General features: G+C 36.4%; 2 protein-coding genes across 5 annotated transcripts in view; both read right to left on the reverse strand.

Moving 5' to 3' along the window:
- Positions 1 to 8,892, reverse strand: part of SYCP1 (synaptonemal complex protein 1) — a 124,823-nt gene extending 115,931 nt beyond the window's left edge. For 2 of the 3 annotated variants that reach the window (XM_019457936.2, XM_053890884.1), the window contains exons 1-7: positions 8,537 to 8,892; positions 7,965 to 8,096; positions 4,663 to 4,747; positions 4,441 to 4,484; positions 4,200 to 4,256; positions 2,704 to 2,868; positions 1,951 to 2,018 (exon numbers count right to left, since the gene is read on the reverse strand). In XM_019457936.2, the coding sequence (XP_019313481.2) occupies positions 1,951 to 2,018; positions 2,704 to 2,868; positions 4,200 to 4,256; positions 4,441 to 4,484; positions 4,663 to 4,747; positions 7,965 to 8,072 (527 nt within the window). In that variant the 5' untranslated portion in view covers positions 8,073 to 8,096; positions 8,537 to 8,892. Of the gene's footprint in view, positions 1 to 1,950; positions 2,019 to 2,703; positions 2,869 to 4,199; positions 4,257 to 4,440; positions 4,485 to 4,662; positions 4,748 to 7,964; positions 8,270 to 8,536 lie in introns of those variants that run through there. The other variant, XM_053890882.1, reaches the window with a different exon arrangement.
- Positions 8,893 to 10,695: 1,803 nt separating this feature from the next.
- Positions 10,696 to 12,349, reverse strand: part of LOC109272106 (bile acid receptor-like) — a 50,152-nt gene continuing 48,498 nt past the window's right edge. For both annotated transcript variants that reach the window (XM_019457934.2, XM_019457933.2), the window contains exon 11: positions 10,696 to 11,450. In XM_019457934.2, the coding sequence (XP_019313479.1) occupies positions 11,203 to 11,450 (248 nt within the window). In that variant the 3' untranslated portion in view covers positions 10,696 to 11,202. The remainder of the gene's footprint in view (positions 11,451 to 12,349) is intronic.

Genomic DNA, 12,349 nt, shown 5'->3' on the forward strand with positions numbered 1-12,349 from the left:
TGGGGGCTGGGAGGGAGGGGAGGGTGGGTGATGGGTATTGAGGAGGGCACCTTTTGGGATGAGCACTGGGTGTTGTATGGAAACCAATTTGACAGTAAATTTCATATATTAAAAAAAAAATAAAATAAAAAAATAAAATAAAATAAAATAAATAAATAAATAAATAAAAAAAAAAAGAAATACCCAAAGTCTCTTTCAAATCTATATCCCTTTTAGAAAGTCATGACCAGTGAATAGGCTGGTCCTGAGCAACTTTATATTAAGTCTGTCATCCAACAATCAAGTCACTGGACCTTAAGTGCAACTTTGTTTCTCACCAACATTTTGACAAAGCTCTTACCTAAACGTCAAGGTTCTTTCAGATGACAAATGACAATTCAGCATTTGAGGGCAAAACAGACACACAACTCAAACAAGTGCTTAAAATAGAAGGAGATCCCATCCAAAATAAACTACCTCTCACCTCAAAAAAATGGTGTAACTCCTATGTCACGCTACACTACGTTACATTATACTATGTAATTAAACAGTCACAGTATTAACAAAAATACACATGTTCATTAGTGGAGGTAACACCAAACTTAAGAAAGCTCACCAGTTATCAAATACTGGTATTAGGGTGACAGTAAGATACTGTAGGAACTCAGTCACATAACCTACAAAAGTGACCGTAAGTACAAAATATACAATAGGCACACAATGTCAGAAACTTCCTCTTCACTCTCTCTTCTCCCTAATAACCAAACCTCAAGTAGGCAGAGAAAAAATTAAGGTATAATATTTCAATTTGATCTGGGAAGTCATAGGTTACCTTTTTTAAAGTTTGTTTATTTATTTAAGTAATCTCTAACCCCAATATTGGGCTCAAACTCATGACCCTCAGATCAAGAGTCACATGCTCTAGGGGCGCCTGGGTGGCGCAGTCAGTTAAGTGTCCGACTTCAGCCAGGTCACGATCTCGCGGTCTGTGAGTTCGAGCCCCGCGTCAGGCTCTGGGCTGATGGCTCGGAGCCTGGAGCCTGTTTCTGATTCTGTGTCTCCCTCTCTCTCTCTCTGCCCCTCCCCCGTTCATGCTCTGTCTCTCTCTGTCCCAAAAATAAATAAAAAACGTTGAAAAAAAAATTAAAAAAAAAAAAAAAAGAGTCACATGCTCTTCCAACTGAGCCAGCCAGGCACCTCCACAGGTTGTCTTTCACTTGGGCTAAAACAATTTGTCATTAAGAGCCCTTTTCACTTATCAGCAACTTCACTGACAAGGTGATAGGTCTTCTAAAACCATACTTAGCAAGCAAGTAGGAATAAATAAGTTTTGCACTCTTTGTGGACCCATACATTACATTCTAACTATTCAATATCTATTTAGCAGATGAATTAAACAATTATATATTTCTATTAAATTGTATATGATATAATCTGAATGAGGATGAGGTAAGAGTGTATAAAATAAGGCTTAGCTACTGCCTAGAACAAAGAAAAGGAAAAGTTAAAGATGACTCTAAAATTTAAAGCTAATGTTCATGAAACAATCATTAGGCCACTGACAAAAACAGAAACTTGAGAGTGAGAATTAGCTTGGAACTAAATTGATCACTATTTATACTATTTAACTATTATACTATTTACACTATAAATACTGTACCTAAAATACTACAACAGAAAGGTAGACAATATACATAGGCAGTTGTAGATACAGAATTATCAGATACCTTTTTGACACCCAATTAATGGTTTTTCCTACCTGACATTTTAGAAAGTGAAAAATTATTAGTCAGTGACCACTGTTTGCCAAACATAAGAATGTAGAATAACTATGTCTTCCTTCTCCCACAGTACCCAGGTAAAATTCTGTATATAATACATAATAGAAAGTGTTCAGTACATTTCTGGAAATTATTTTAATAAATCTGGAATAAAATTTAGAGAGAACAAATTCATTAAATGATTACTTACTCTTTTATTAAATCTTTATTTTCTTGAATTCCTTCTTCTAATTTCAAACTTACTTTTTCATTTTCAAACTAATTAACAAAACAAAAGAACAGTGCATCACATTTTGCTCAGGAAAATAAACATGAGTATAATTATTAAGCAGGATTTCTTTGCTAACAACTAAGAAGTGTAAAAAACTTCTTTGCACACAAAAAAGTTTTTTGGTCACAGCTTATGGATTTTCCCATAAGAATACAGTCTCACTTTCACAGATGTAAAATCAAGTTTGCTGAATCATCTCCAGAAAGTATCCAACAATATTTTAATGCAGTATTATCTTCCCTAAACATTTTTAAATGATGTCTTATCTTTGTCCTAACCCAATGGTGCATTTTCTCAACCTTTTTCTTTCACTAGGCCACAAAACTGAAGCTCAATAGTTTCAAATACAGTTTTAACCACCAATATCATATTCCAATTAATAAAAGACATTTATTTCAAACAGAACATCAGTAATAGGAATTAAAAAATTCAAAGTCTATAATTAGAATCATTAAATCAATCTTTATCTAAAGTAATTTATTATTTCCCTAATCATTTGCATTAAGCTCTGTACAACTTGTCTTCTGTCTTCATCCTAAAGTTGAAATGCAGTATCGCTGAAACTTAAAAAAAGTACTGTCCTTAAAATCCACACCACAGAAATACTCTATTTTAAATACTATTATGACAAAATCTACTACACTACATTTTCAATTCCAAATCTCATTATACCTGTAGTTCTTGAATGGCTTTCCGCTGTGCTTCAATTATCTTTCTATTTTCTTGCAACTTATTTTCTTTCTGCTTCAATTCAAATTCTATATTCACTTTCCACTTCTTGATCTTTTCAGCCTCCTTATACAGTTTTGAATACAGTCTGCTCATTGGCTCTGAATTCTATTAAAACAAATAGATTTTCAAAGATTGGTTACACTAAAATTATGAACAATTAAACTACAGCTGCCCACTGAAAATACCCAAGACTAATAGTACCTTACTAGTTGACAATAAATCTCTCCTCAAATTACGTCCTAATATCATACGGCTACATTAATTCTTTAAAATACTAAGGCAGTATTAGCTACTTTACTAAAGTTACTGGTCACTTGATTAAGTTATACCCACTGAGTATAATCAAATACCTTCAAAATGTACCTAAGCCAGAAATTGGAAATATTTTAATCAGTGAGAGAGTATCGCTGATTAAAAGCTAGAGTAAATCCCTCTACATGATATCTATAAATTTTTACCATGGTCTTAAAACATTTTGGTTATACAGTTTGAAGATTACCTAAAGGACAAGAATTTTAAAATATGACAAAAAATATAGTTAACAAAAGATCTAGCTTTCATTTATTCACAGTTTCTTTTTTTTTTATTCTCAGGTTCTATTTAGATTTTATTTGGATTTCCTTCATTATCCATTTCAACATTATAAGGTAATGCCAGAGTTTGTATTTTTTAAATCACATTGATTTCTGTTTTCTGATTAGCTCTGTTATCAAAATATATGAATATTAAATTCTGTGATGCTATAATCACAGCAACAAACATATAGCATTTTATCAGGCCATAGTTTCTCTCTGTTGGGTTTTTTGTTTTTTTTTTTTAAAGTAGATCCACACCCAATGTGGGGCTTGAACTAAGGACCCTGAGGTTAAGAGTCACATGCTCTGGGGCCTCCTGGGTGGCTCAGTCAGTTAAACACCAGGGTCAGATAATGATCTCACATTTCACGGGATCAAGCCCCTTATCAGGCTCTGTGCTGTCAGCTTAGGATTCTCTCTCTCCCTCTCTCTCTGTCCCTCCTCTGCTTGTGCTCTCTCTCAAAATAAATAAACCTTAAAAAAAAAAAAAATTCCTTAGACAGCAAACCAGCCAAACAATCATACCTATTAGTTTTATTTGTAAAATAGTGACTTGATTCTCAGCCTTTTCATAAGCTGAGCCTATGAAATTGTAGCCACAGCCCCTCTTCTATTCTTGCTATAGTTTAAAATTAAATTTCTCCTAAAGGATGGTTGCTTGTATAACCCAGGAAAATACAGAAGCCTAGTGTTTCAATAACTTTAAAAGAAAAACAAAGAGGGGAAAAAGATTTTGAAGGATATAACTTAAAACATTAGCCAAACTTTAATCCTTTAGAAGCTTCAAAAGAAAAATATAAACAAATAACAATAAATGATACTCAATTACAATAAATTGATATGGATAGAAAAACTTCTGACCTCAAAATCAGAGTCTTTTAGTCCTTCCTGGTAGTGACAACTGTCAGAGTTATCAACCTAAAAAAATGAATAAATGTTTCCTGTAAGAAAATATTTCTGATGAGAGTTTCCAAATAGTAGCAATTAAATACTGAAGGCTAGTAATCCAACAAATAAAGATTTTTTTTTCCTTTTTTCAAACAAGCAACTCAAGACCTAAACATGTTATATGTTATAGTATTGTACGTTATACTTAACTGACCTGTTCAAGCATGGGCAAAACCTTAACTTTTTGTAAAGCAGGATCTGCAAGATAGAAGACAACTGATATTAAGTATGCCAACATCTTATTTTTTAGGTCAAGTATTATATCTAGCTTTAATGTCAAGGCTATCAATATAATACTTACATTTTCAATATCTAACAATGTATATATAAAAAATGCTTATACGTATAGTGATGTATTGCTGTTCCAGTTTCTTACCTGAATCAACGTTTTCCCCATTTTTGGAGAGATTAGTCATTGCAAATGGAAAGCCAAAATCATCTTCAATACATTTGTTGAAACTCTAGAAACACAAAGAAGTTCTTAAACATACTGTTCCATATCACTCTGGTAACTAGGAGTGAATATGTAGTTATATATGGAACATACATCTGCTTGAAAAAGTGACTTTAATTGTAAACCCTTTCATGTATATACAGTATTTAAAATATCAAGTGGTTTTGCTATATAAGAAAGCAAAAAATTTTTTGACTTAGAAGATAAAGCTAAACTATAAATTTCACAATACACACTTTGGAAGTATTCAGTAAAATCTTATTTTATTTTTAAAAGTTTATTTATTTTTATTTATTTTTGAGAGAGAGAGGAAAAAAAAGCATGAGTGGGGGGAGGGGCAGAGAGAGGGGGAAGGAGAAAATCCCAAGCAGGCTCCACATTGTCAGTGCTGGGCTCTAACTCATGAACCATGAGACCATGACTTAAGCTGAAGTTGGGCACTTAACCAACTGAGCCACCCAGGCACCCCAAAAGTAACAGTAATTTTAATTACTAGCTTAATATATTAGTCTTCTTCAATTTCATTATCTTTCCCTTGAGAGAATTGAGAGTTGTCTTCACTGAATAGCATTTTAATGTTATCCTCTTAGCTATACAGACATAGAAATTTTTCTACAGCATATAAAATTAAAATATTTTAACATTTTATATATTTAGTATATAAATATTATATATTATTGGGTTATAATTATAATATTATTATATTATTACATGTTATATATATTATATATAGATTATATATTATTATAAATATTGGAGATATTTATATCTCCAGATATAAAAATCTCCAGAGAGGGGCGCCTGGGTGGCTCAGTCGGTTAAGCGTCCGACTTCAGCTCAGGTCACGATCTCGCGGTCCGTGAGTTCAAGCCCCGCATCGGGCTCTGGGTTGATGGCTCGGAGCCTGGAGCCTGCTTCCGATTCTGTGTCTCCCTCTCTCTCTGGCCCTCCCCCGTTCATGCTCTGTCTCTCTCTGTCTCAAAAATAAATAAACTTAAAAAAAAAATTTTTTTTTTAAATCTCCAGAGAAATTTTTAAAATAATTTAGTAGTAAGAGCTGTTTTGCCTGAGAAACTTGGTATGATTCCCCCTTTCTGGTAAGAACTCTACTACAGAAATGAATTTCTCTTTTTATCCTGTCAAGCAGGAAGCTCAAAGCCAAATTTTAAGCTTAGTCAGACACTAATTTTTACCAGTATATTGACATATTTGTCCAAATTTTCTTATTTTTTTGATCCTAATAGTCTCTGAATATACTTTTATATCTTGCTACTTCAATGTACATGTCTTATAAGTTGCCTCCAAGAGAGGATTCAAATTAGGACCCATTATGTACCCAGAGTTCTATGGCAACAGTGATTATTTTTTTTAATGAACAATGCTCACAAACATTAAGTATGCTCATTATTCATTCAAAGCAATACTATTCAAAATTCTTGGGTAATAAAAATCCTGGAAGACAACACAGGCAGGAGTTTCTCTGACACTGGCCCATATCCACATTTTTCTAGGCAAGTCTCCTGAGACAAGGGAAACAAAGGCAAAAATAAGCTATTAGGACTACAACAAAATAAAAAGCTTCTTTGTGCACAGTGAGGAAACAATCAACAAAACTAGTCTACTGAATGGGAGAAGATATTTGCAAATGACATATCCAATAAAGGGTTAGTATCCAAAATATATATACAATACCAAAAAACCCAAATAATCCAATTTAAAAAATGGGAAGAAGACATGAAACAAACAGGTCTCCAAAGAAGAGATCCAGATGGCTAAGAGACACATGAAAAGATGCTCAACATCGCTCAACATCACTCATCATCACGGAAATGTTAGTCAAAATCACAGTATCACCTCACACCTGTCAGAATGGCAAAAACCATAAACACATGAAACAAGTGTTGGTGAGGACGTGGAGAAAAAGGAACACTTGTGCACTGCTGGTGGGAATGCAAATTGGTGCAGCCTCTGTGGAAAACAGTATGGAGGTTCCTCAGAAAATAAAAATAGAACTACCCTATGACCCAGTAATTCCACTACTGGGTATTTACCCAAAGAATATGAAAACACTAATTTGAAAAGATGTATGCACCCCTATGTTTCCTGCAGCATTATTTACAATAGCCGAGCCATGGAAGCAGCCCAAATGTCTACTGATAGATGAGTGGATCAAGAAGATGTGTCATAGGTGCCTGGGTGGCTCACTCGGTTGGGCATCCGACTTTGGCTCAGGTCACGATCTCACAGCTTGTGGGTTCGAGTCCCACGTCGGGCTCTGCGCTGACAGCTCAGAGCCTGGGGCCTGCTTCAGGTTCTGTGTCTCCCTCTCTTTCTGCCCCTCCCCGGCTTGCGCTCTCTCTCTCGAAAATAAACATCAAAAAAAAATTTAAGGATGTGCTATAGATATACAACGGAATAGTACTGATTTGTAAAAAAAGAATGAAAGCCTGCCATTTGCATCGACAAGCACAGAGTTGGGAGAGTATAGTGGTAAGCGAAATAAGTCGGTCAGAAAAAGACAAATACCCTATGACTTATTCCTATGTGGAATTTAAGACACAAAACAAAGGAGGCTACAGGGAAAAAAGAGACAAACCAAGAAGGCGACTCATAACTATAGAGAACAAACTGGTGGTTGCCTGAGGGAAGGTGGTGGAGGGACGGGTGAAATAGGTGAAGGGGATTAAGAGTACCCTTATCTTCATGAGCACTGAATAATGTACAGAATTGCTGAATCACTATTGTACACCTGAAACTAATATAACACTGTATATCAAGTAAATTGGATTTAAATTTTTAAATAAATTTGTTTACAAATTCTTGGGCTAAAATAAAATCAAAAATAGGGCGCCTGGGTGGCTCTGCCCATTGAGCGACTTCGGCTCAGGTCATGACCTCAGGGTTCCTGGGTTCAGGTCCCGCATGGGGCTCCGCGCTGACCGCTGGGAGCCTGGAACCTGGAGCCTGCTTCGGATTCTGAGTGTCCCTTTCTCTCTGCCCCTCCCCCATTAGTGCTCTGTCTCTGTGTCTTAAAAATAAAACATAAACATTAAAAAAGATAAAAAATAAATTAAAAATAAAAATTCTTGGGCAAATCAGGCCACACTTGGTGAAAAACAAATTATACAATGTACAAATAAAATTATACAATATTACCAGTTAGAAAGTACACCGTGCCTCTTTACCTGAAGAATATTCAAATCAAGATTCATACGCAAATTTACCTTGAAGAAATTAGAATCTCCTCCCAAATTCTGAGGTTTCACTGCAGATACTTGACTGCTACTTAATCTTGGTGGTACGAACAATTTAAAAGGCTTTTGCTTTTCCATTTTCTCTCTTCCAGTTGTAATTATCTGTTACCCCAGCGGGCGGGGTGGAGGGAGGGAAAGCGTTTTACATGGTTTCATTAATACCCTCTTTATTTTAAAAGGCGATGTTTGTACAATAAATGCTGTGTCAAGGAGCAGGTGTACCTTTGCCACAATGTGAGTCTGCAGCGTCACATTACTGGGCAAAGTAAAAACACCCCGCAGTTGTTCCCTTCCACCCCCCTCCGCCAATGGCCACGCTGGCAGCGTAGATAAGCCAGAAACTCCCACCCCAGAAAAGAAAGCTCTGCCCCCACCGGCCCTGGTAAATTGCATCACCCAGCCGCGAGAACTACCTTAGGTTCTTAGAGGGCTACAGCTACCAACGAGGCGCCGGGGGGTGGGGAGGGGGGCGGCCAGAATCAAAATATCGCCCAGCTCCGGGTTCGGTCGTCAGGAAGAGAACTCAGTACACCTGCCCTTACCTCTGAATAGTCAGCGGGAAACCGTGGACTCGGTGCCCACGCGAACTGCTACCCGCTGTCTACTAGGGCGGCAAAAAGAATCTACGAGAACTTCTGCCTCTGAACCTCCAGAAAAGCAAGAAATCGCTCCGCCTCAGCGGCCGGCCGAAAAGGGCCGGGTGCACAACGGTTTAACGGCTAAATAACGGTCAGCCGCGACCGTTGGCCGGCTCCCGATTCTCGCGAGATTTTCCTTTGTGTTAGTAACAATTCTTCTCTGGATTCTGTTTTTCCTTAGACATTCTTGAAGCTTCTGCGATTGTCAGAGAATGCAAGGAAAACTATAACAAGTCCCATGACAGATTGGAGCGAAGAATAAAAACTCCACTTGTGTTTTCCAAGAGTTCGGTCTTAGGGCAAAAAACAGATGGGCAAACAGTTGTAGCCACGTGTAATCACTTAAAGGTGGTAATTTTCAAAGACTGGTTAGGACACAGGGAAAGCGGTACTTTCAGTGGCCTGGGGAGTCAGGAGAGGCTTCCCAGATGTGATGGGCTTCTTTTAAGGCTTCCGTCAAGAATAGAGTGACTATAGACAGATTGGGCTAGTCAATGGGGAAAGACTACTCCTGAAGGTAGGCGAAGGCCCTGTGGTTGTGAAAGAGATTAGTACAAGAGAGACTCCAACAAGTGTGGCGTATGTGTGTGAGGACAAGGTCGGGGAATGGCAGGAAGGAGACTGCAGACTTGACAGATAAGGCCTTGCAAAGACCTTTGGATTTTAGCCTCTGTGGATGGGGAACTTGTAGAATTCTGAGTGGAGAGGGAGGCAAGATCAAGTTCAGAAGAAAATTTGTAGTATGAGAAATGGTTTAGGCAGGCATTGGGACTTGAGTTAGGGAGACAGTTTTAATAGGCTGGGTGAAGTATGAGGACCCGAGCCATGACAGTGGCGCTGGAGATGAGGAAGAGGCATCAAAAGTAAAAGGTATTTAGAAGTAAAATTAATAGGAGTTGATGGGCTATTTTAACAGTAAGCAGTGAAAGAGAGAAGTCTAAGATGACTTCCTAGTTTCAGACTTGGGCAAGTAAATGTAATAAATATTATGATTCTAAGTACCTAGGTTTGAGCAATTAGATGAGTTCCGTTCCGTTTTGACCACATTTGACTTTGTTTTCTAATGTCTATAATTGATGTTTTTCCAAAGGACTTGAGTAATATTTTTAAATAACCAATTTTGTTTTGTGTAAATTTAATGAGACATCATAGTTTCTGCTAGAATTTAAAAATTTTTTGAGCTTTGAAAGAGATGAGCCAGGTTGTCCTTCATTTTACACTTTAAGAAAATTGAGTCTAGATACCCTAAAAAAAGAATATTCCCTCCAAGAGATGATTCCAGGTTTATGCCCAAGATACCCCCCCCCAGGGGCAATAATTAATACATTTAAATAAGATCTTTTTGAAGTTGAGGATATAAATTCAACTATGTCTTTTTTTTTTAAGTTTTATAAATATGAAAAATTTAACTATGGGCTTTTTTTTTTCATCGAAAACCAAACTGCTACTACTCCTGCTATCAAATTAGCTTAAATTCACAGCATTGAAAGACTTACACCCAGTCTTTCAAAATAATAAAACCACCACAGAATTTATTAATTTCATGCATTTCATATGAAATTTATTTTTACTAGATAGCCTTCCTATCCTTACAAGGATTAAAATATTTGTGGGAAGATTTCAGTTTTTAAGTACTTCATTTTTTTCTACAAAAGATATTGGCAAAAATGTCAAAGTATTGTCTGCCAGAATAAGCAGTAAATCGTGCCAGTATTTCCCAATATGTGTTAAAACATTTTAGGGGCGCCTGGGTGGCTCAGTCGGTTAAGCGTCCGACTTTGGCTCAGGTCATGATCTCCCGGTTCCTGAGTTCGAGCCCCATGTCGGGCTCTGTGCCAACAGCTCAGAGCCTGGAGCCTGCTTCGGATTCTGTGTCTCCCCTTCTCTCTCTGCCCCTCCCCACCCCACGCTCTGTCTCTCAAAAAATGAATAAACGTTAAAAAAAAATTTTTAAAAACCATTTTAATGATTTGTCACTTTAACTTTTTTCAATATTTTACCATCGCAATTTTTTTAAATTTAGACTTATAAAAGATTTCTTTTTAAAAAACATTAAGAAAAGGTAAGAGTTGAACAAAGTTTTGTTCCTCTTTAATAATTCATAAAATGCCATAACAGGAATAAGTTTAAAATGTTAGTTCTTTATCCATCAATCTGGCCTAATTAATGAGGTTCACAAACTGCCTTTATTCTGATTACAATTGTTTCCACTAGATACCCATTCTCATGTCTATAAGTAATCTACATATTTTCGTTCAGTTTTCTACTAAAGGGAAAAAGTAGAGCATCTTCAGGAAAGAACTCTATTTAGCATTTTTCCCTTTAGAAGGAACCATGCAAACAATAATCCTTGCTTCTTTTGAGTCAAATCTGGAAAAGAATCCTGGATGTCCCTCTAGTGGTGGTCCTATATTCCACAAAATTTGATGAGCACTGATAATGTCCCATTTTATGCTGATACATTGGTAACCTAGCAATCCTGTTTATGTTTTTCAAAGCAGTCATCCTATAATGATAAACAATCTAGATTTTGAAAGTTTTAAGACAAACCACAGCCACATTCTAAAATTTCAGCAATGTGAATACAAATTCCATTTCTCTGAGAGTAAACTAGCCAATTTGGGGTCCTTTGCTTTCCAAGTGCTAAGTATTTCTGAGTAGTTGTGATTCAGTGTCCTCAGTTCTGTGAGCCTCCCTATGAGACGAGCAAAATGCTGTAGGTCTTCTGGATGATAAATTTTTGAATATTTGTATAAAATCTGTAAAACTGGTTCTTGTAAATTTTCCACATATTGCTTATTTTTAAGGCATGGACGATCTGAAAAACATCATCATATACATCTTAATGAATACTGGAAAGTGGTAAAAGATAGCAAATTCATTGAAAACAATACAGTTTGTAAATAATAAAAATAGCAAATATTTACTGAACCCTTAATATATGCCAGATATTACACTAAGTAATTTATTTCATGCAATGTCTTATTTAGTCTTCAGAGTACACTATGAGGTAAATTCTATTATTACCGCTGTTTTTTTGGACAAGCTTCTTAAGATGTAGAGAAGTCAAATAGGAAGAGAAAGGTCAGTAAGTGGTTGTAAGAATATAAAAGCAAGTTTCAAGCTTACTTGAAACTTAAAAAGATTAATTTCCTCCGGGTCAACAACAAGTAAAAGGTGAAGCTTCTTTTATTTATTTATTTATTTTTTTAATGTTTTTCTTTATTTTTGAGAGAGAGAGAGACAGAGCATGAGCAGGGGAGGGGCAGAGAGAGAGGGAGACACAGAATCTGAAGCAGGCTCCAGGCTCTGAGCTGTCAGCACAGAGCCCGACGCGGGGCTCGAACTCACGGACTGTGAGATCATGACCTGAGCCAAAGTTGGACGCTTAACCGACTGAGCCACCCAGGTGCCCCAAAAGGTTAAGCTTCTTAAGTACCTAGTTATAAAAATAAGAACCAACCAAGAATTTCTTAATGCTTAGGCAACAGTTATTTATCCAGGCATTTTGGTAGAGATACAGCAGTGAACATAAACAGACACAATTTCCTGCCCTCATTAAGCTTATATCCTGAGTTTGGGAGGAGTGGATGAGAAAAGAGACATATACACATTTTAAATAAAAATATAATATGACAATGATATGTGTTACAGAGACAAATAAACAGAAAGGGATAAGAATTTAGGGGGGGAGGCACACTAGCTATTTTTAAAAGG

The sequence above is a fragment of the Panthera pardus genome, unplaced genomic scaffold, assembly GCF_024362965.1.
Source record: "Panthera pardus isolate Hobbes unplaced genomic scaffold, ASM2436296v1 HiC_scaffold_11, whole genome shotgun sequence".
Lineage (NCBI taxonomy): Eukaryota > Metazoa > Chordata > Mammalia > Carnivora > Felidae > Panthera > Panthera pardus.